This window comes from Oncorhynchus mykiss, chromosome 4 (genome assembly GCF_013265735.2).
Source record: "Oncorhynchus mykiss isolate Arlee chromosome 4, USDA_OmykA_1.1, whole genome shotgun sequence".
NCBI classification, from domain to species: Eukaryota; Metazoa; Chordata; class Actinopteri; order Salmoniformes; family Salmonidae; genus Oncorhynchus; species Oncorhynchus mykiss.
The window spans coordinates 20,578,370-20,599,175 of record NC_048568.1 but is presented as its reverse complement, the minus strand read 5'-3'; the positions used below and the strand labels follow the sequence as shown (position 1 = coordinate 20,599,175).

Below are 20,806 nucleotides of genomic sequence, written 5' to 3'. Positions count from 1 at the left end.
CACAACATGGTATTAATACCACAAAGATGCACGTTGATAAATCTACCCCTGATCCCTGACACCATGCTGGGTTGTGTTGCTAGGGCTGTAGAGGGCAGAACGGGGGCAGCACGGGGTGGTGGTTGAGGGGGGCCAGGGGACCCATAAAGAGAGGGACCCCACTATGCAGAGTCAGTGTGTTCAGCTGTTTGTCCCAGGGCACAGACCGGCGTCTGTCAAAATGAAGGTCCAAACAGAAGCTGTGGAGTTGACTGAAACACGTCTGAAAAGCACGGTCCCTCCGCCTTCTAACTTGTGTTTTGTAGCCTTACATGGCCCTTTCTCTCACACATTGCCTCCTTTCTCCTCTCTCTCTACATCAATCTGTCCACAACCAGATGAAAAGGAGGGATTACAGCCAGACCACAACACCGACAGGCGTCCAGCGGCCTGACCATCCCTTCAGTCCAGTCCTCTTTTACCCATTTTAGGAGAAGACAGAGGAGTCCGACGGAGGACGGCTGTATGTCTGTCTGTATGGGTTACTGGACATGACTGACCAATCACAGAGTGACCTCAGGTCACAGCCCAGAACTAAGGTCCGCTACTGACCAAAACATTTACCAGCAGACTGCCTCTCTGACTTTATACATAGGGATGGTCAGGCATGTTAAAGCTGAGATCTGCATTAGGTGAAACAGCGCCCCTGGTTGACCCAGGTGCAGTTGTTATTGTTTTGTTTTTTAAACCGAGGAGATGAGCTTCATGGTAGAAAAGAAAATCGGGGTACATAGTCTGCTGTTCTATCATGTGTGCAATGATGTTCAGTGATGTTCAGTGATGTTCAATGATGTTCAGTGATGTTCAATGATGTTCGAGGGGGGAAATAGTGTTGTTTGAAGTAGCGCGGTGGTTTCCACGCTAAGGATTCCAGCTTTGAAGTTAGGGTTTAATGTTGGACCTAGACATGGGGAGAAGACGGTTGCTTTGGTGTGACTGGAGAAGGGTCACAGACCTCCATCAGACTTAACCCCTCATCAGTCACCTGACTGAAATGTATTACCAAACTTCACATGGCCTCACCAGACCACAATCACCGCTTTGTCTCCGATCGTAACCGATCGCTCCTTTGTCCTGGTGCACACACACACATTCCTTCCTGGCAAAGAGGAAGGGAAAACAAACACACCAATGCTGTTGCTGTCCTGTTCTGACAATGGTTCAATTCACAGCACCTGGGACTCGAGAAGCAGAATAGGTCAGGTCTGCCAAGGTGTGGTCTAGCTGGTTTCTATGTAAACCAAATCCCACATTAAAAAATGTCCAATACGACAATTTTTAACTTGCTATCAAATCATTTCTGGCTAACAATTAAGTTCCTTACTGCGATAGTTTTAAATTAAAATGGTCAAAGAGAAACAAAATAGCTTCTTAGCAAAGAGCAATTGCTCAAGCAAGATTTTTTTCTAGGACTGTCTGGGAGTGGTTCAAATGGGGAGGGGAAAACTGAAAACTAGCTGTTATTGGCAGAAAGGTGTGGAACTCTTTCTTATTGGTCTATTAACTAATTCACCGGGCAAGTCTACATCCAACCAAAACAGGCAAACATTTCAGGCAGTCTTCAAAACAGCTCTTAAACTAAAAGGGAATTATCATCATCATTATCATCATTTTCACAATTTCACAGTATTATTCCAACCTCAGTGTGGAAAAATATATAAAACACAGAAGAATCTCGTTTTTGACTGCAGTGGGCCTTTAAGCATTTCCACACAGACAGTCAGACAGCTCATAGTTAGATTATGCACTCATGTCTGTCAGCAGGCTACACCACCTTGTCACAGGCCTTATACAGAGCAAACCCTACATTTAACCCCCGACCTCCCTGACCCTGACCTCCAGCAGTTCATCCCTTCTCTGCCCAGTGGTCCAGTGGTCCAGTGTGTTATCTGACTGGGAGGGAAGGTGGCAACAGACATTTTAGAAAAGCCCACATGCCTGAGTCTCAGACAGTAGCAGCACGGTGAGCACACAGCTCCTGTGTCAGCGTCACACTAACCAGACTAGCGCCGACTGCCTGCCATGTGATTCCAAGGCACACATTTCACTCTGCTAAAATTAGACAAGCTACTGTAGAGACTCCAGGGATATACAGAGCCTTCAGGAAGTATTCATTACCTCTTGACTTATTTCACAGCCTGAATTCAAAATGGATTAAATATCGTTTTTCTTCTCTCCCATCTACAAACAATACCCCGTAATTAAAGTGAAAACATGTTTTTAGATATTTTAGCAAGTTTATTGAAAATGAAATACAGAAATATCTCAATCACACTAGTATTCACACTCCTGAGTAAATACTTTGTAGACTCTCCTTTGGTGCTGATTACAGAAAGAGTCTTTCTGGGTACGTCTCTAAGAGCTTTGCACACCTGGATTGTACATTACTTGCCCATTACTATTTTTAAAATGATTTAAGCTCTGTCAAGTTGATTGTTGATCATTGCTAGACATCCATTTTTAAGACTTACCATAGATTTGTAAGTCAAAACTAAATAGGCCACTCAGGAATATTTCATGTCATCTTGGTAAGCAACTCCAGTGTAGATTTGGCCTTGTGTTTTAGGTTATTGTGGAAAGCAGAGTGAACCAGGTTTTCCTATAGGATTTTGCCTGTGCTCAGCTCCATTTTGTTTATTTTTATCCTAAAAAAAACTCCCTTGTCCTTCCCGATGACAAGCATACCCATAACATGATGCAGCCACCACCATGCTTTAAAATATGAAGAGTGGTACTCAGTAATGTGTTGGCCCCAAACATAACGCTTTCTATTCAGGACAAAAAAAGCATTTTTTTGCAGTATTAATTAAGTGCCTTGTTGCAAACAGGATGCATGTTTTGAAATATTTTTATTCTGTACAGGCTTCCTTCTTTTCACTCTGAAAAGTATTATGGCTTGGGGGTAGATGCCTCTTGGACCTAGACTTGGTGCTCTGGTACCGCTTGCCATGCGGTAGCAGAGAGAACAGTCTATGGGTGGCTGAAGTCTTTTTAAAAAAAAATAATTTTAATTTAATTTTACCCCCTTTTCTCCCCAATTTCGTGGTATCCAATTGTTAGTATCTTGTCTCATCGCCACAATTCCCGTACGGGGCTTGGGAGAGACGAAGGTCGAAAGCCATGCGTCCTCTGAAACATAACCCAACCAAGTCGCACTGCTTCTTAACACAGCGTCCAACCCCACAGCATCCAACCCGGAAGCCAGCAGCACCAATGTGTCAGAGGAAACACCGTGCACCTGGCGACCTGGTTAGCGTGCACTGCACCTGGCCCGCCACAGGAGTCGCTAGTGCGCGATGAGACAAGGATATCCCTACCGGCCAAAGCCTCCCTAACCACTTGTGTGTCGCCCCACAGACTTCCCGGTCACGGCCGGCTGCGACAGAGACTGGGCGCGAACCCAGAGTCTCTGGTGGCCCAGCTAGCATTGCAATGCAGTGCCCTAGACCATTGCCCCACCCGGGAGGCCCCTTGGCTGGAGTCTTTGACAATTTTTAGGGCCTTCCTCTGACACCGCCTGGTATAGAGGTCCTGGATGTCAGGAAGCTTGGCCCCAGTGATGTACTGGACAGTACATACTAAACTCTGTAGTGCCTTGTGGTCAAAGGCCAAGCAGTTGCCATACCAAGCACTGATGCAACCAATGCTCTCGATGGTGCAGCTGTAGAAACTTTTGAGGATCTGAGGACCCATGTCAAATCTTTTCAGTCTCCTGAGGGGAATAGGTGGTGTCGTGCCCTCTTCACGACTGTCTTGGCGTGATTGGAACATTAGTTTGTTGGTGATGTGGACTCCAAGGAACTTAAAGCTCTCAACCTGCTCCACTACAGCTCCGTCGATGGGAATGGGGGCGTGCTCGGTCCTCCTTTTCCTGTAGTAGCTGTCTTGTCGTTGTCGGTGATCAGGCCTACCACTGTTGTGTCATCTGCAAACTTAATGGTGGTGTTGGAGTCGTGCCTGGCCGTGCAGTCATGAGTAAACAGGGAATACAGGAGGGGACTGAGCACGTACCCCTGAGGGGCCCCTGTGTTGAGGATCAGCGTGGTGGATGTGTTGTAGAGGTAGACCGATTAATCGGAACGGATGATTAATTAGGGCCGATTTCAAGATTTCATAACAATCGGTAATCTGTATTTTTGGACGCCGATTTGGCAGATTACATTTTATTTTTTTTACCTTTATTTAAATAGGCAAGTCAGTTAAGAACACATTCTTATTTTCAATGACGGGCTAGAAATGGTGGGTTAAGTGCCTTGTTCAGGGGCAGAACGACAGATTTTTACCTTGTCAGCTCGGGGATTCAATCTTGCAACCTTACAGTTAACTAGTCCAACGCTCTAACCACCCGCCTCTCATTGCACTCCACGAGGAGCCTGCCTGTTTCCGGATTCGACCATATTAATGACCTAAGGCTCGTATTTCTGTGTGTTATTATGTTATAATTAAGTCTATGATTTGATAGAGCAGTCTGACTGAGCGATGGTAGGCACCAGCAGGCTCGTAAGCATTCATTCAAACAGCACTTTCGTGCGTTTTGCCAGCAGCTCTTCGCAATGCTTCAAGCATTGAGCTGTTTATGACTTCAAGCCTATCAACTCCCGAGATGAGGCTGGTGTAACCAATGTGAAATGAATAGCTAGTTAGCGGGGTGCGCGCTAATAGCGCTTCAAAAGTCACTCGCTCTGAGACTTGGAGTGGTTGTTCCCCTTGCTCTGCATGGGTAACGCTGCTTCGAGGGTGGCTGTTGTCGATGTGTTACTGGTTCGAGCCCAGGTAGGCGCGAGGAGAGGGACAGAAGCTATTCTGTTACACTGGCAATACTAAAGTGCCTATAAGAACATCCAATAGTCAAAGGTATATGGAATACAAATCGTATAGAGAGAAATAGTCCTATAATTCCTATGATAACTACAACCTAAAACTTCTTACCTGGGAACATTGAAGACTCATGTTAAAAGGAACCATCAGCTTTCATATGTTCGGAGCAAGGAATTTAAACGTTTTTTACATGGCACATATTGCACTTTTACTTTCTTCTCCAACACTTTTTTTTTGCATTATTTAAACCAAATTTAACATGTTTCATTATATATTTGAGGCTAAATTGATTTCATTGATGTATTATATTAAGTTAAAATAAGCGTTCATTCAGTATTGCTGTAATTGTCATTATTACAAATAAAAAAATAGACTGATTAATCGGTATCGGCTTTTTTTGGTCCTCCAATAATCGGTATCGGTATTGAAAAATCATAATCGGTCAACCTCTAATGTGTTGTTACCTACCCTTACCACCTGGGGGCGGCTTGTCAGGAAGTCCAGGATCTAGTTGCAGAGGGAGGTGTTTAGTCCCAGTGTTTAGTCCCTTAGCTTATTGATGAGCTTTGAGGGCACTATGGTGTTGAACGCTGAGCTGTAGTCAATGAATAGCATTCTCACTCTGTTCCTTTTGTCCAGGTGGGAAAGGGCAGTGTGGAGTGCAATAGAAATTGCATCATCTGTGGATCTGTTGGGGCGGTATGCTGATTGGAGTGGGTCTAGGGTTTATGGGATAATGGTGTTGATGTGAGCCATGACCTGCCTTTCAAAGCACTTCATGGCTACAGACGTCAGAGCTACGGGTCGGTAGTAATTTAGGCAGGTTACTAATTAATGGCATTAGTGCAGCGTATGCAACAGAACAGACAGCAGCTGCATCTACATTCAGCCTGCATGACCAGAGACCCAAACACAGACCACAGCAGGCCTCAGTCAACCATGTCAATACTGGATTTAGCCAGCTGTGAAACAAATAACAAGTCTCATAAAAAGATTGACTAGTGACTCCATTCCTCTCTTGTCCGGTGATGATCACCCAGTCTGGGAGTGAATGATGTTGAGTCACATGTGTCATTGAAGGCTTATCATGTCTAAAAGGGACACCTATTAGAATAGAAGTATCATCACCTAGGATGATAAGAATATACTGTAGAAAACACTGGGGTGTTAAAACCTCTGGTAGTCATTGCTTCTGGGTGCAGTTCTTTGTACGACCAACAGGGGGTAGAGAAGAGCAGAAAATCAGATCCATATCTCAACCACAGTCTTCAAACAAAGTTGCTCACACACAGGGTTGCTGTACCTCAGCTGTAACCTGTTCCAGCCCTCAGTGGTCGCTGTAGCCCCATCTAGTCAGTCCCAGCCCCGTGCTGGAGTATGCTGCTGTAAACAGCTTACTCAACACAATGGAACTTTGACTGAGGCAGGGCCAATTAAAGTGTCCAATCGGGCTTCACCTCCCCTCTGTCCGCCTGGTAGGGCTTTGTTAAGGCCAGGCTAACACGCTCTGTATCCCAAAGCCTAGCCCGGGGGAGGCCTGATGAGGCAAAAGGTTCTTGGTTAAGACAGCTCACATTACAAACATTGTTGCAAACAGACAGACAGGGGAAATGGAGGAGGCAGAAATATCCCCACTCTCTCACACACATTGAGGATATCCTTATAGACCGTCAAAGTTCCAGCAGCCCCCAGGGTCTCCTCCTGTCAGCAGCAGGCTGCACCAGGCTCTGATAGTGTGATAACACCCACACCACTGGAGAATGCCTCATTAAAACAATTTCCATAACCAAGCACATCACTATCAGCTTATTATCACAGGCTATTAGAGAGCAGTGAGAACCAAGCATCCAGCCTCATAGAGAGATAAGGGCTAGAAGTCAATGGGGTAAACAGGAAATGGTCTAGGCAGGAACAAAGAGATGAAGGACAGGGAGAGAGGCAGAGGGGCATAATGTTATCAGCAGCTAGGCTATTCAATGTTCAGCGTTCCCTTATCAACTGTGTTAAACCTGGATTAATTCATACACAGTTGGGTCAAACCATCTTCTGACCAGTCAGTCTTGTTCCAAACACCTTGACAAGGACACTGAAATAGAGTGACTGCACTCAGAGCGGTGGCTGCTGCAATACGTTCATGACAGTGACTGAAAACACACTTTGAAACACAACCACCGTCGGATCCTTTCAAATGGCAGAAGATCCAAGCCTGCTCTGCAACCATCCTACCAAGCCTGCTCTGCAACCATCCTACCAAGCCTGCTCTGCAACCATCCTACCAAGCCTGCTCTGCAACCATCCTACCCAGCCTGCTCTGCAACCATCCTACCAAGCCTGCTCTGCAACCATCCTACCAAGCCTGCTCTGCAACCATCCTACCCAGCCTGCTCTGCAACCATCCTACCAAGCCTGCTCTGCAACCATCCTACCCAAGCCTGCTCTGCAACCATCCTACCAAGCCTGCTCTGCAACCATCCTACCCAAGCCTGCTCTGCAACCATCCTACCCAAGCCTGCTCTGCAACCATCCTACCCAAGCCTGCTCTGCAACCATCCTACCCAAGCCTGCTCTGCAACCATCCTACCAAGCCTGCTCTGCAACCATCCTACCCAGCCTGCTCTGCAACCATCCTACCAAGCCTGCTCTGCAACCATCCTACCAAGCCTGCTCTGCAACCATCCTACCAAGCCTGCTCTGCAACCATCCTACCCAAGCCTGCTCTGCAACCATCCTACCCAAGCCTGCTCTGCAACCATCCTACCAAGCCTGCTCTGCAACCATCCTACCAAGCCTGCTCTGCAACCATCCTACCCAAGCCTGCTCTGCAACCATCCTACCAAGCCTGCTCTGCAACCATCCTACCAAGCCTGCTCTGCAACCATCCTACCCAAGCCTGCTCTGCAACCATCCTACCAAGCCTGCTCTGCAACCATCCTACCCAGCCTGCTCTGCAACCATCCTACCAAGCCTGCTCTGTAACCATCCTGCCAAGCCTGCTCTGCAACCATCCTACCAAGCCTGCTCTGTAACCATCCTACCAAGCCTGCTCTGCAACCATCCTACCAAGCCTGCTCTGCAACCATCCTACCCAAGCCTGCTCTGCAACCATCCTACCAAGCCTGCTCTGCAACCATCCTACCCAGCCTGCTCTGCAACCATCCTACCCAAGCCTGCTCTGCAACCATCCTACCAAGCCTGCTCTGCAACCATCCTACCAAGCCTGCTCTGCAACCATCCTACCAAGCCTGCTCTGCAACCATCCTACCAAGCCTGCTCTGCAACCATCCTACCCAAGCCTGCTCTGCAACCATCCTACCAAGCCTGCTCTGCAACCATCCTACCAAGCCTGCTCTGCAACATCCTACCAAGCCTGCTCTGCAACCATCCTACCAAGCCTGCTCTGCAACCATCCTACCAAGCCTGCTCTGTAACCATCCTACCAAGCCTGCTCTGCAACCATCCTACCAAGCCTGCTCTGCAACCATCCTACCAAGCCTGCTCTGCAACCATCCTACCCAAGCCTGCTCTGCAACCATCCTACCCAAGCCTGCTCTGCAACCATCCTACCAAGCCTGCTCTGCAACCATCCTACCAAGCCTGCTCTGCAACCATCCTACCCAAGCCTGCTCTGCAACCATCCTACCAAGCCTGCTCTGCAACCATCCTACCAAGCCTGCTCTGCAACCATCCTACCAAGCCTGCTCTGCAACCATCCTACCAAGCCTGCTCTGCAACCATCCTACCCAGCCTGCTCTGCAACCATCCTACCAAGCCTGCTCTGCAACCATCCTACCAAGCCTGCTCTGCAACCATCCTACCAAGCCTGCTCTGCAACCATCCTACCAAGCCTGCTCTGCAACCATATTACCAAGCCTGCTCTGCAACCATCCTACCAAGCCTGCTCTGCAACCATATTACCAAGCCTCTCTACAACAAAAACACACATCCCTCCCTCTGTCCAAAACAGCCAGCCCTCATTGAGAAATAGCACCAAATCCATTGTGTGGATATTACTCAGGATAGTCCACAAATTAAGCTAAGGGAGTGCAGACAAGCAGCATAATCTCAGTTAGTTCTAAGGCCTCTCTGTCTGAGGTCACTCTATGGGCTTGGCACAGCACAGACTGCTGGAAATGGAAATGGAAGATAATGGTTTCCAACTCAGCAACTTAAGTGGAAACTTTAGAGGGAAGAAACTACACCCGATTCAAGGTTGCCACGTTCACGTCTGTTAACTTCGATCACGGCAGCTGAGGTGAAAGTCTCAGCGGGAGCCAAGGACCTTAGGTGAAACTCGCATTTTATTCCAGTTCATTTTACATCTGATTCACAAGGACCTTGATTATATGATCATAAAAGCATGTCCAAAGCACAATACCTCAGATAACCCTTTATGGGTAGTAGACTACAACCCGTTACACTATAGCTCAGCCAACCCGTTAAGGTACATAGACTAACAAGGCTCAAGATTCAAGGCCTGGTTATTCATATTAAATTTGATATATAAATATAAATATGAAACTCATAACGGTAGAGTCTTCCTCAATGGGCTTGACACCTTGTCCGGCTGCCCGATAAACCTGCCCGCTCAACCCCATCCCCTTATCCAGACCATCTTTGGAGACCTTCTCCCATTCCGGACCATTGGCTGCGTGCACTCTGACTTCAAAATAGCCAGATTTGCTCCCCTCCTCAAGAAACCAACACTCGACCGCTCTGAGGTCACCTACAGACCGGTAACCCTTCTTTCCAAAACACTTGAGCATGCAGTCTTTTTTTGTTTTACTTTTTATCTCCAATTTCATGATATCCAAGTGGTAGCTACAGTCTTGTCCCATCGCTGCAACTCCTGTACGTACTCGGGAGAGGCTAATGTCGAGAGCCATGCGTCCTCCGAAACACGACCCACCAAGCCGCACTGCTTCTTGACATACTGCTCGCTTAACCTGGAAGCCAGCAGCACCAATGTGTCGGAGTAGACCCCGTAAAACTGGCGACCACGTCAGCATGCACGCACCCGGCTTGTCACAGGAGTCGCTAAATGGGACAAGGACATCCCGGCCGTCCAAACCCTCGCCTAAACCCAGACGATGCTGGGCCAAATGTGTCTCCCGGTTGAGGCCGGCTGCGAAAGTCCGGGATCGAACACGGATCTGTAGTGACGCCTCAAGCCCTGCAGTGCCTTAGACCGCTGAGCCACACTGGAGGCCCTATAGCATGCATTCTCTGACCAACTCTCTCATCTCTTTCAGAACCATCTTCTTAACTATAACCAATCAGGCTTCAAGATGGGTCACTCAACCGAGACTCCTCTCCTCTGTCACAGAGGCTGTCCTTGATCTATTTGCTGCTTTCGACACCGTGAACCATTAGATCCTCCTCTCCGCCCTCTAAGGGCAGGATGTCTCAGGCTCTGTACACTCTCCAGGTGACGTGGAGAGGATCTACAGTACCAGTCAAAAGTTTGGACACACCTACTCATTCAAGGGTTTTTCTTAATTTTTACTATTTTCAAGATTGTACCATAATAGTGAAGACATGGAATCAGCAGTCCCGTTCTGTGAGCACAAAACCATGCAATCTCCACAGACAAACATTGGCGTTAGAATGGCCTTCCACTTCACAATAACAGCACTTACAATTGACCGGGGCAGCTCTAGCAGGGCAGAAATATGAAGAACTGACTTGTTGGAAAGGTGGCATCCTATGACAGTTTCACGTCAAAAGTCACTGAGCTCTTCAGTAAGGCCATTCTACTGCCAATGTTTGTCTGTGGAGATGGCATGGTTTTGTGCTTGATTTGATACACCTGTCAACAACAGCTGTGGCTGAAATAGCCAACTCCACCCATTTGAAGGGGTGTCCAAATATTTTTGTATATATAGTATAGCTTACTTAGTCGTCCAATTCTTATTTATCGTGCGTTTATGTTCTACTTTATTTTATAGTACTACTGATATTGATTAATGCATTGTTGGGACAGAACTTGCAAGAAAGGCATTTCACTTTACTTGTTAGAGCCGGGACGCAATATTTTTTCCATGGCCAAAACAAAAACACCAAGTAGACTAAACTCTTTGGTACTTTAAAAAGCTACTGTACGTAAAATACTGCATTCTATAGCTTGGAAAATACATGTGACTCTGGATGACAACATAACTATGCTTGTTTCCAACATTTGGGCTGTTTTCCTAAAGAAGTTCAATCCACTTCGTGTTTTCTTTCCTTGCCACAACAGTGGTATTGGTATCGTCCCGGCTCTAGTACTTGTGCACGTGACAAAACTTGAAACATACCAGAGTTCCCCTATCACACACACACTGACCACTATCAGCCAAGACATACATCACAAGACATACATCAGAACGACTAATTACATCAAATTTTACAAGAGCAGGTCCTCACTTAACATATGACCTCACTCTACTGAGGACAAAATAGTTATTCTGCCAAACCAATGTAAACAGTGGTTCAAAGAGAAATATACGCAAATGTAATTTTTTCAGCTTAGCGAAGCAAAAAAAAAAATCACCAAAGTCAGGTAAAACTTTGATGAGTCATCTGTGTGGACTTTAAACACTCACACATTAAAGTGCCTTTGGAAAATGTCTGGCCAAGTACTGCAGTTTTAGTGTTATGCTCAAGTGTGATATGAATGATAAACAGTGTTTGATAACACACAAATAGAGGGTTCCGGCATCTCTCTGACTCTTGGGTCCTGCTCAAATACCTAGTCACGTTCATCCGTTCCACTATATGCAGGTTGAAAATGGCAGATTGTCAGTGATAAACGCCTAAATGTTTAACCCAGTTGCTGTACAGTAACATGCTATACATGACATTAGAGCCAATGTTCACTCAAATCTTTCTCGGCATTGAGCAAATTGTAGGTCTGCTGCGTGCAAACTTCAATGTTGTGAACATTCTGTGCAACTTCCAACGTGCGTTTACTGTGAACACGGAAGCTGTACCTGTTTAAGTTACAGTTTTAACAGTGGCCAATAGGCTACTGTGGCTAGTTGATCATATTGTAGGCCTATCAGAGTGGCCTACCATAAAAAACAATGGAGAAAATACATCCCATTACATTGTAACATGGAAATAGCTGTTCTATCGTTCAGCCTACAGTATCAGCCAATGTGTGGTGTTCAATGTAGGCCAACATTCCATGAGACTTTTGGAAAAAATTCAATAAAATCATGAAGGGCTTGACATTCATCTGTTAATCCACTTGTCCTTCAGAGAAGGAGGTGACTGAAAATTGTGCTGTGTTTGATGCAAGAAACCACTTTACAAAAAAATATGCATTATTCCCATATCATTATTACAGAGAATCAGAAAAAAATATGCTACCCTCTGCCTATTGGCTTCTTAGCTTATACAAGACTGTCTCAAAATACAACACTACCCCATTAAGAAGAAAAAAAAACTCTTTACCTGACTCTTTTCATAGATGTCGAGAAAGGTACACGTTATGTGCTCTTGTAGGAAGCAATCCCTCCCCAATTGCTGACTACACATTATCTATAAATGGGCTAATTTCTCAGTAACTAGCAAAGGATATGAACAAAATGTGCACACGCGGCTACATGCAGCTCTCGCTTTGATCTCAAAACAAGCACATCTCCTCACGACCGCTCATGCTGTAAACACAGTCCAGATCAAAGTAAATGACACAGATCCATATATGGCAATGGTCAATTTGCACATAGGCCTACTGCAGCTCTGATTGGTTATAACGCACCGGTCTGTGTAGATTACAGGCTGAGTCATGCGTGCAATATATTCTTACTTTGAGGCGTTCTACAACAAAATGTCTTGCATGTTTTTTTTTTTTAGCATGTTGCATTGAAATCTTCACATCCTTTTGGAGAGATTGGAAACTCATATTGGTCTACACGGACAAGTTCTGGCCTGGTTTAGATCTTATCTATCGGAAAGATATCAGTTTGTCTCTGTGGATGGTTTGTCCTCTGACAAATCAACTGTAAATTTCGGTGTTCCTCAAGCTTCCGTTTTAGGACCACTATTGTTTTCACTATATATTTGACATCTTGGTGATGTCATTCGAAAACATAATGTTAACTTTCATTGCTATGCGGATGACACACAGCTGTACATTTCTATGAAACATGGTGAAGCCTCAAAATTGCCATCGCTGGAAGCCTGTGTTTGAGACATAAGGAAGTGGATGGCTGCAAATGTTCTACTTTTAAACTCGGACAAAACAGAGATGCTTGTTCTAGGTCCCAAGAAACAAAAAGATTGTCTGTTGAATCTGACAATTAATATTGATGGTTGTACAGTCGTCTCAAATAAAACTGGGAAGGACCTCAGCGTTACTCTGGACCCTGATCTCTCTTTTGACGAACATATCAAGACTGTTTCAAGGACAGCTTTTTTCCATCTACACAACATTGCAAAAAGTAGAACCTTTCTGACCAAAAATGATGCAGAAAAATGTATCCAAGCTTTTGTTACTTCTAGGTTAGACTACTGCAATGCTCTACTTTCCGGCCACCCGGATAAAGCACTAAATTAACTTCAGTTAGTGCTAAATACAGCTGCTAGAATCTTGACTAGAACTATTTTTAAAAATCATATTACTCCAGTGCTAGCCTCTCTACACTGGCTTCCTGCTAAGGCAAGGGCTGATTTCAAGGTTGTACTGCTAACAAAGCATTACATGGGCTTGCTCCTACCTATCTTTCCGATTTGGTCCTGCCGTACATACCTACACGTACGCTACGGTCACATGACGCAGGCCTGTCCCTAGAATTTCTAAGCAAACAGCTGGAGGCAGGGCTTTCTCCTATAGAGCTCCATTTATGCATCCCAAATGCAAATTAATTACTTAAAAATCATACAATGTGATTTTCTGGATTTTTGTATTAGATTCCGTCTCTCACAGTTGAAGTGTACCTATGATATAAATTACAGACCTCTACATGCTTTGTAAGTGGGGAAAACCTGCAAAATCGGCAGTGTATCAAATACTTGTTCTCCCCACTGTATATCTGGAGTATTTCTCCTGTCTTATCCGGTGTCCTGTGTGAATTTAAGTATTCTCTATCTCTCTCTCTCACTCTGAGGACCTGAGCCCTAGGACCATGCCTCAGGACTACCTGGCCTGATGACTCCTTGCTGTCCCCAGTCCACCTGGCCGTGCTGCTGCTCCTGCGGCTATGGAACCCTGACCTGTTCACCGGACGTGCTACCTGTCCCAGACCTGCTGTTTTCAACTCTCTAGAGACAGCAGGAGCGGTAGAGATACTCTGAATGATTGGTCATGAAAAGCCAACTGACATTTACTCCTGAGGTGCTGACCTGTTTCACCCTCGACAACCACTGTGATTATTATTATTTGACCCTGCTGGTCATCTATGAACATTTGAACATCTTGGCCATGTTCTGTTATAATCTCCACCCGGCACAGCCAGAAGAGGATTTGCCACCGCTCATAGCCTGGTTCCTCTAGGTTCCTTCCTAGGTTCTGGCCTTTCTAGGGAGTTTTTCCTAGCCACCGTGCTTGCTGTTTGGGGTTTTAGGCTGGGTTTCTGTACAGCACTTTGAGATATCAGCAGATGTAAGAAGGGCTTTATAAATACATTTGATTTGAAAGTGGCCAATATTGCGTTAATTCGATCACACTTTTTAACTGACAGACGTTATAAAGTTGAGCACCACGCGACAAGATGCCCCCCATCCCTCCCACTGATTGGGCTACTTTTGCACATAGTTGTTGACCAAGTGGGAAATGCTGTAAATCGAGAGGAGTTGATGTGTTCTGAAAGAAGAGACGTTGAGCATTATAATTAATACTGCATTGATGTCATACAAGCAAACCACACATCCATGAGTCCAAATGTGCACTTCACATTTCTATATTTGAAAACTCACGTCATTTGTTATCAACGTTTATGTTTGATCCACAGTTACAGGGATGACACGTGTAATACCCTGGGTTTTCCTAAACAGAATGACTGTTTGTCGTGTTGGGAAGAAAATGAGCCGAGCAACACACACTTGAAGGCACTCATGACTCCATTCTATGTGCACCAAAATTACATTCGGTTTGTCTGAAGTGCCTTTCGAAAGCCTAACACGGCAAGATAATCTAACTTAGCTAGCCATGTTGGCAATAGAATAGGCTTTCAAATGAAGCCCACCTGACCCAGATTTATAACGGAACGTTTATGGATTGCGTAGACAGCATTTGAGTGAGGGAGGGGAGACGTGACCTCTCTGTAATCATTTATTCTGATCTTGCACCTACTCCAAAATGTCAATGAATATTCTTATTATGTTACTGAATGTATCCAGTATTTGCAGATTTCGTCATTGACAAACGCTGTGAAAAGCACAGTGAACTTAAAAAGGCACATGAAATCAACGGTTTAGTGTTTGGATTCAGTCTTATGCCAGATGAACTGTTTTGTCCTCACCGTCGGCCTGATCATTTCCCCATGAACTCCAAAGTGTTCTTTCATTTGCTACCATGGTCATGCATATGCTTTTTATACTTCTACTGTTAGAATCATTTCAATTTGGCCCCATCCATATAGGCCACTTTCCACAAGCGTAAGGGGTTAAGCAGTCTGAGCAAAGCCCTCCTAGCCTAACCCATACCCATCTCCTAGATCAGCCATAAGGTTTGCATGCCTGCCTACTTACCATGCAGGACACCTCTCACTCCAACCACTGCAGTGAGTGAGGCAACAGGATGGCAACAGGCAAGACCACCTCTCATTTGTTAAAACCCAACAAACAGCTGATTGGATGACTCAGGTCTTTACAGCAGTCTTCCTGCCAGTCAATGGAGCTTACCTGCACCTGTGTCCTGAGAGTTGAGCACCTCCAGGGCATGCATCATGGCACTGGCGAATACGTTGGCATCCTCCTTGCTGCCAAAGTTGAGTCCGTAGACCTGCCTGGCATCTCGCCACTGGTGGAAGGTGGGTGTGGCCTGGTTGTACTTGAGCCCCTTGGGAATGGCACAGTTTATTACCACCTGGAGAAGGAGAGGGGGGGGGGGGGGGGTTATTCTGAAGTACTGAAAGGACTATTTGTGTTACTCAAAACACGTTTATCTCACTTACAGGGAGAAGGAGAGGTGAGATGGTTTTGAGACAGCTTTTCTGAAGCACAGAAAGAACTGTGTTGCTCAGAACGCGTTTATCATGATAACAGGAAATGCAGCTTTCTAGAGCACACAATAGGTCTACTCTATAAAGTGAGTCACACATTACAGCCAATACACCTCAGTCAGTCTAAAAGCACCTAAGAGCTGCCACACTCACTACAGTAAAGTACGAGCCACCTTGAAATGTTATATGTGTGGTTATTTAATCACTTTGGCACATGACCAAGAAGAAACGCTGTGTCAGTCTTCAGGTCAGAGAAACATGAGCACACCTTTCATAAATAAATGGAGGGAATCAAATGAGCTGCGTTTAGCTCCCAAGCAATCATTCAAAGCGTGAGGATCACGATAGTTCTTCAGTTCTAGAATGTTAGGGTTGGCGAAAGCTGTGGAAAAAATACCTAGAATATCCGCACCACGTTTATTTTAAATATCTAGAATTGAATTATCCTTTGGCTCTTGAAAGTGAAGATGTGTTGGTTACTAGCTTTTTTTCCCCCTCTGGGCTGCCAGGCCAGAGATTTACATAATCTGTTCTCTCATTTCTTGTTGATGAGCACACTGAGGCAAACAACGGAGCAGAGAAAACAAAACAGGCTGTCGGTTCAACTCCAGTTAGAGACAGAGGAACAGTAGAGGAACGGCGCATAACAAATACAGTTCATCTAGCCCCTATCAGAAACCAGCAGTACTGTACCCCAGCCAAGAAACACTCAGGAACTCTGTTAGTTCTTCAGCCTAGTCAGGGTCTGAGTGGTATTCAAGGCCGAGGCTACAGATCTCACTGCTGCAGTCACCAGTTGAAAGAGTCAGTGCAAAGGGGACAGTATGCCACAGTATATTGCTACCTTACAGTCTAATAAAGACGCATCAATTGAAGAATAATCTGAAATGTGCAAAGTACATTGTGCCTATTCATCATCTTTTGATTTTCTAAAATGATTTTAAACCAACTAGTTTCAACTTCAGCCGTCATAAGTGTCTGAAATGACCTCGACAAGCCAAAGCCTCCACACTCCAGATAGACAGTCCATCTTCCTGTGATCGATTCTCTGCACTAGACAGATGCAGACAGGTGGCTGTATCAGTCGAATAATAATAAGCAGCATCAAGTCTTCACCCGTCTTGCCTCCATACCGTCTCATTTTAGATAAGTCAATAATCACATTTTATTGATATTAATCAATATTAATCACACAGTGCAGTGTGTGTAGTGTTGCAAATCTCGGCTCATAATAATTAGAAACCAGAAATCCATCAGAGGGCCTAATTAACATGCATCTGGATTGCTGTCAGATTAAAGTCTTTATTAAAAGAGTTATGAAGAAATATAAAAAACATCTACATTCATGATCAGCTTACTGACTTACTAAGTAGAGAGTGACGACTTTACATCTGTGACAACAGAAATCCTACATCAGGTCCGTGTTCGTTAAGCCTTTAGTGGTCCTTGGGCTACTAACCAGTTTGCTGCCATGAACCCATAACAGGGTGTCAACATGACCTTTCAATGGAGTCCAAGGATCATCTGAACCCAGTTCTAAGAGCAGTCAAGTTCCTCCTACATGTTAAGGACACATGTCGCTGTGAGTGTCTATAGGGGTGGCGTGAAGGACCTTTCCCATTGTGTTGAAACAAACAACAACAGCAGGAGAGCGGGGCCTCGTAATGACCTATCCTCCTCTCTTCCCACGGGATGGGAGACGTCAGGGAGAAGACGGAGAGGGTTCTGGGATTGCTGATGAAGCACATGCCGACCGGCGAGCACTCCCTCGCCCTCCCTCGCACTCCCCTACAGGAGGAATGCTGTGTGTTAGATGGATTCTCAGTCCTGCCTCGCCATCATACAGTGTCAGCAGACAAACAGCCTTCCGTGACTGTGCACACACACACACACACACACACACACACACACACGCACACACACACACACACACACACACACACCTGGTGTCACGCCCTGACCTTAGAAAGCCGTTTTATTTCTCTATTTGGTTAGGTGTGATGTGTGATGTGGGGTGGGCATTCTATGTTTTGTTTTCTATTTTTCTTTATTTCTATGTTTTGTATTTCTATGTCTTGGCCTGGTATGGTTCTCAATCAGGGACAGCTGTCTATCGTTGTCTCTGATTGGGAATCATACTTAGGTAGCCCTTTTTCCCCTCCTTCAGTGTGGGTAGTTGACTTTGTTAGAGGCAACATAGCCTATGTTAAGCTTCACGGTCGTGTCGTGTCTTTGTTTTGTTGGCGACATTTACCTAAATAAACAGAAATGTACGCTCAACACGCTGCACCTTGGTCAGCTTCTTACAATGCCCGTGACACCTGGGGTCTATGTGCAGTACTCATCCATCACAAGACATTGCAGGGCCTTGAGGGTATGGATTCTGCGACGCTTAGTGGCTGTAGAGACAACAGCAAGACCTTCCTACTCTGAAGACACTGCACTATAGACACTATATACACTATAGACACTTCACTCATCACAGGAATGAGACTATTGGATCAGTATTTAGAAACTGTGGTGTCTGTTTTTGATATCTACATCAAATTGTCCTTCACACACAGTATAGGTCTACAGCAATTGTAAGGACAAGTGTGAGACCAAGAGAAGGAGGGGGCCAGCAATATCTTTTTATTGGATTGGTCAAATTAAACCAATAACGTTGAGGTTTTTCCACTGCGTTAAATCCTTCTGCTCCAGTTTGCTGCTCTACATTAAGTAATAGACAGGCGGAACAGGGTCGGGCATTACAGAAATAAGGCCTTTAAAGTTAATGGGGGGTAGGAACTCTAAATTAGATTCTTAAAAAGTGGTCAGGGTTTATTGCTTCAGGGGGAACAAATAGCGACTACTGAGTTTTTTTAAAATAAAGTTTTCAAAGAAAGAAAAACATGCCAGAGTGAAATATTACTTGGCACCCTGCATCAGGGCCGGATTTGATGTCATCCTTAACTGGCCTCTGTGGTGTAAGTTCTGAGGGGAGCGAGGTGCTGCACTGGGATTCCAAACCTCCAGGATTTACTGGCATTATGGTAGAAAGTACTTAGATTGATTTAACTAGGCAAGTCAGTTAGGAACAAATTCTCATTTACAATGACGGCCTACCCCTGGTCAAACCCTAACGACGCTGAGCCAATTGTGCGCCACCCTATGGGACTCCCAATCACGGCCGGTTGTGATACAGCCTGGAATCGAACCAAGGTCGGTAGTGGCGCCTCTAGCCCTGAGATGCAGTGCCTTAGAGTGCTGCGCCACTCAAAGTGGTCTGCACGGGACTGATTTCTTCATCCCACGCTCAGCTTTTCATATCGCACCAGCCCGCTCCCGCTGGCTTTCTGTCCGACTCCCACCCGCTCCCGGAAGAACTGGTCCCAAACCCAACCGCAGTCCCACAATGTTATCTTAGGCATATGTAACGAAGCTAACTTGCCAGCCATTTTCCAGAAATTTTGCACAATATCAAGAGTTGTTAAAATACCAGCAATTCTCACGTGGCCCATTATATTAGGCTATCGGTATTACTGGGATACATCAGCCAATAGGATAGATGTAGTTTGAAGAGCGCAGAGTGGGTGAGAGAGAGGACACTTCTGCACTTTCTCTCAAGCTACATTTAGCATATAGCCTACCTTTTAGGAGTGGGGCGATTTTCAGACGAAGACAAATATAGGTGATCAATATTTCTTTCCAAGCAATTTAGTAAACTTCAGCCTAAATCATATTTAGGAAGTTAATTTCCTTGGAAAGACAACTGCCACCTGGCTCTCCGCCCATGCATAGGCAGCCTACTCCATTTCAAGGAGACCACAAATACTGTATAGGCACACTTGATGTTGATCACGCCCAACTAGGAGAGGAGGTAGGCTAATGAGTGTGTGAATAACAAGAGGTGGTTTTAATACAATAGGCAAGCCTAGGATAACACATACTAGCAAAGCAGAAAGAAGACCGTTTCCAAACAATCTGCGGACAAAAAAAAACTATTTTCATCTCAAAGTTGTCTGACCGTCCGCAGCATGAAAAATGCAGACTGCACTGCAATGATCTCCGTCAGGGCCCGCAAGTTCCGCAGGATGGAGGTTCTGTTGGAAGCTCTGTGCACCAAGGGGCCCACTGTGACCTGCATGTTCATGTCTGACCACTACGCTCCAACAGCTCTGTCTCGATCACTGCATGGTCCTGACCAGAAACACGTCAGAGGGACTAAACGGGTCCAGTAGCTATCTAACTCAGCAAAAAAATACACTGCCCTTTTTCAGGACCCTGTCTTTCAAAGATAATTCGTAAAAAATCTAAATTACTTCACACATCACACCTGCGGGACAGGTATGGGATGGCAACAACAAGTGCCTGAGTTGCACCAGGAACGCACAACCCCTCCATCAGTGCTCAGACTGTCTGCAATAGGCTGAGAGAGGCTGGACTGAGGGCTTGTAGGCCTGTTGTAAGGCAGATCCTCACCAGACATCACCGGCAACAACGTCGCCTATGGGCGTGGACCAGACAGGACTGGCAAAATGTGCTCTTCACTGACAAGTCGCAGTTCTCTCCAGGGGTGATGGTCGGATTCGCGTTTATCGTCGAAGGAATGAGTGTTACACCGAGGCCTGTACTCTGGAGTGGGATAGATTTAGAGGTGGAGGGTCCGTCATGGTCTGGGCTGTGTGTAACAGCATCATCGGACTGAGCTTGTTGTCATTGCAGGCAATCTCAATGCTGTGTGTTACAGGGAAGACATCCTCCTCCCTCCTGTGGTACCCTTCCTGCAGGCTCATCCTGACATGACCCTCCAGCATGACAATGCC

The 20,806-nt window shown here is 45.5% G+C and overlaps 1 protein-coding gene across 7 annotated transcripts in view; it reads right to left on the bottom strand.

Annotated features, from left to right (window-relative positions):
* The window catches only part of LOC110521055 (protein enabled homolog), a 158,391-nt gene that overhangs the window by 52,713 nt on the left and 84,872 nt on the right, over positions 1–20,806 (bottom strand). For all 7 annotated transcript variants that reach the window (XM_036975862.1, XM_036975860.1, XM_036975861.1 and 4 more), the window contains exon 3: positions 15,682–15,865. In XM_036975862.1, the coding sequence (XP_036831757.1) occupies positions 15,682–15,865 (184 nt within the window). The remainder of the gene's footprint in view (positions 1–15,681; positions 15,866–20,806) is intronic.